The 3,860-nt window shown below is 48.2% G+C and overlaps 1 protein-coding gene across 1 annotated transcript; it reads right to left on the reverse strand.

Moving 5' to 3' along the window:
* On the reverse strand, positions 1–2,360 carry LOC127781135 (BAHD acyltransferase DCR-like). The gene is made up of 2 exons (XM_052308043.1): positions 1,630–2,360; positions 1–1,137 (listed from the first exon to the last, which is right to left on the reverse strand). Exons 1-2 carry the CDS (start codon positions 2,332–2,334, stop codon positions 253–255), a joined length of 1,590 nt encoding a protein of 529 aa, XP_052164003.1. The 5' UTR covers positions 2,335–2,360; the 3' UTR covers positions 1–252.
* Positions 2,361–3,860: the final 1,500 nt, after the last annotated feature.

A 3,860-nucleotide genomic window follows, 5' to 3' on the forward strand; every position in this document is an offset into this window, starting at 1 on the left:
TTATTTAAGTAATGGACCAATTCAATATATGCAAATCCACATATAAATGTAGCTTGCAAGCAACATAGTACACAACATAGTACTCCACTATATATAAATAGTAGCAAGCAACAAGGAATCCATGCATGCATCCAACTAAACATAAAGGAGTAGTAGGAGAAGTTGCAATTTAGGAGGAACAAGACTACTAGGGAGTAACATGCAGCTGATGAATCATCATAATATATAGGAGTATAAAAGAAAAAAAAAGAATTAAGGGGCTCGCATTTGGAGGAAGTCTTGGTCCTTGTCCAACCTCTGCATCGGCTCCGGCTGCAGCGAGAGCTCGACGTCGATGCCGCCGTCGCCGCCGCGGCCCGGGTAGAGGTAGACCATCCCGTCGAACTTGTTGTTGGCGCCGCTTCGCACCCGCTCCGGGCGGCCGAAGCCGAAGTCGACGTCGTACACCCTGAAGCGCGGCGAGCTGCCGACGGCGACGCAGTTGGGGCCGGCGTCGCTGTAGTGGAACAGCTTGGGCGCCGCCTCGTACTCCTCCAGCCTCCGGGTGATGGCGGCGGCGTCGTGGTCGTCGATGGCCTTCTGCAGCAGCCCCGCGGCGAGCTCGGGCGGGCCAGCGAGGAGCATCCCCGCGGGCACGCCGGTGAAGACAGCCTGGATGAGGTTGCCGAAGTAGGCGGGCGGGAGGGGCGGGCTGAGGCGGGCGCGGCAGTCGGCGAAGACGGCGAAGACGGTGATGTCGGAGGGGCCGAGGGCGCGGGCGCGGGAGACGGCGCGCCAGATGTGGGCGGCGAGCGACTGGAAGGAGGAGAAGGGCTTGGCGCCGGGGGGCAGGGCGGCGTTGGCGGCGGCCTTGGCGCGGGCCACGGCGGAGGGCGGGAAGGAGAAGACGCGGGCCACGAGGGGCACCTTGGGCCCATTGGGGTCGGTCTTCTCGTGCGCCTCGGCGGACGCCGGGAGCGGGAGGTTGACGCGGACGGAGCGCGCCATGCCGCGGTTGTGCACCGGCAGCAGCGACGGCGCGCCGCCGCCCCGGCAGAGCTCCGCCCATGACGTCATGAAGTGCCAGGTGGAGGTGCCGTCGAGGACGGCGTGGTTGAAGGCGCACCCCACTGCCACCCCGTCCCGCAGACGTGTCAACTGCATGCACCGCGTCAATTCCATCAGAGTACCTAATTAAATTTGTTTGTAATATATACTAGTACTCCGTATAGTAATAAATTTGGACAGTGTTGGTGGTTGGCTGGTTAATTAATCAGCCTGCACATACAGATACTGCAGGTAAGGCCCATTCCATTCCATGCCACCCTTCAATTTTCAGCTCATCAATACAATATTGTACCACCGTATGTACGTACTGCTACAGCTAGTAGCTCCTTCATACTCATGTACTATGTACTATGCAACTAATACTCATCAAACGTACGTACGTGCATACATACCGTTCAGGTTTACATACTGTACTAGATTAAAGTAGTTTAGTTCCAGAAGGAAATTAAAGTAAATTATGTGTGAATTAATTAAGTCCTGAGAAAAATGTCTAAATAATCATTATGTTGAGGCATCATATCAAAAGGATATATAAATAATTAAAATTGGAAAAATGTTAGTAATAAATAGTAATGTAGGTACCTGGACGGCGAGCAGCGGGCGGTTCAGGCCCTCGAGGTTCATGACGCCGGTGTAGGGGACGAGGAGCTGCATCACCTTCTCCGCCTCCTCCGAGCACTCCTCTCCGGCGAGTTGGTCGACGGAGACATGGTCGGCGGAGGCCTCGATGACCTCGGCGCCGTGTTGGCCGTGGATGGAGAGGGAGCCGTCGTGGTCGTCCTGGCGGATGCGGCCGGCGAGCGGGTAGAAGTAGGCGAGGGCGTCGGAGAGGGAGGCCGACATGCGGGCGACGGCGTCGGGGAAGTCGGAGGCGCCGTTGGGGAGGCGGTAGAGGAGCAGCTTCTGGTTGTAGTAGAAGGTGATGTAGGGGAGGTCGAATGTGGCGAGGACGCACTTGGCGGCGGCTGGGGCGACGGTGCGGGTGGAGGTGACGGTGACCACTGGCGCCGGCGGGGCATTGTCGACGGCCGCCATTGTCGTCGTCGTTGATCGATACGATATATATGTGATTAGAGAGCTGATCAGAGTGTGAGCGAGTGAAGAGGTAGCTAGAGGAAGGCGGGGTTGATATAGACGAAGAGGTGGATGTGATGTGCTCCAGAGGAGAGGAGAGGAGAAGAGGATCGAGTAGAAGCTAGCTAGCTGATGGTATGGTAGGGGAGAGATGGATCGATCGAGACGATGGATCGGAATTGAAGGCGGAGCAGTGTCGGGGAGGTGGCGCATTTAGTGATGGCCATGAATGCGTTGCGTTGCTTGCAATTGCAAGCGGCGCCGGCCGGGCGACGGTGAAAAACTTTACTCCTCCTCCACTACTCTACAACTACACGGTCAGTGGAGTATACATGAGCCGTTGGGAGATGAGTTGGCCGGCCTGCCATTAATGCCCGCTCCCTAGCTTCCTCCCTCCTCCTCCTTATTCGATATGATCTGCATGCTTAATTTGGTAGCTCCCACTTCCCGTGTCCGCATGCATCAGCAGCACATATATATCATGCACCTTTTATATATATATATATACGCGTTAATTAATAATTTGATAGCTACAAACTAATTAAGCATATGCATCTAGCTACCTAGCCACTTAATATGATCTCCACAGTTCGTCCTCCTACGTGCTACCTCCGTCCGTAAAAAAAAAAATCCAGGTTCAAAGATAGAATTGGATTTTTTTTCTTATGGAGAGAGTATATACCAGAGAAAGTTTTGTAGTGAAGATGGATAATACCTCTAATTTAAAACATATCATATGTCATATATTTATACACCAAAATCAAAGATAATTTAAATCGCATCAATCAAGAAATCATGCACACATTCCTCCACAATACATGCATCGATTAAAACATCATAACAATTACACCCTAGCATGTACATATTCTTCCATGCTGCATTAATTTTATTCCGATGAAATCCTGTGTCCATGTGGTTATATAATGATCAATTTGAGAAATTTTGAATTACATTATATGATGACCGATTTGGAAAATATGGAGTAACTAAGTACTCCACAACATATCACCTCTAAACACAAATCCCAATATTCTTTCTTTTATTAGTTCACTCTCATGTCATCTTACATTTTTCTTAGAGATCGTGTAGATGTTATTCCTTACGTAAGAGATAACATCGTCTCCTAACTTACATTCAAGGCTCATACTATCTCTTCTCCACCTAATTCTAGATGGCAGAGTTCGAGGAAACATAAGTCTTACAATATACTTGCTCTTAAACTCTGAACACTACCAGGACATTATTATCACTCTATCAGTGTATTTCTTCTTTCCTTCTCTCTGCAGTGGCAAGTCTCAACTCCGATCCGGCACAACCTCATGCGTAGGAAACCTAATGGTCAATTTAATTCAATAGGTGAAGTCAATTTTAATTTTACATGCGTACCCAGTACATGCAAGTTAGTGGATAAGGAGTAGAAAACGATGACACACATCAATCGCCATTGTTTTGACATTTTCGCGCGCAAAGACTATATATATATATATATATATATATATATATATATATATATATATATATATATATATATATATATATATATATATATATAAAACTTTATATATATATATATATCTTACAAATTAATATATTTTAAATCCATTTGTCAATCTGTATAGTATTTAATTATTGTTTTTGCATTTAAATAATTATACAATTCATTTCGCTATTCAGCACAAAAAGAATCAACAGTGTAGTGTAGTAGTACTGGTCCATGCATGGACGTATGGAGTGATTGC

The sequence above is a fragment of the Oryza glaberrima genome, chromosome 8 (genome assembly GCF_000147395.1).
Source record: "Oryza glaberrima chromosome 8, OglaRS2, whole genome shotgun sequence".
Classification (NCBI taxonomy): domain Eukaryota; kingdom Viridiplantae; phylum Streptophyta; class Magnoliopsida; order Poales; family Poaceae; genus Oryza; species Oryza glaberrima.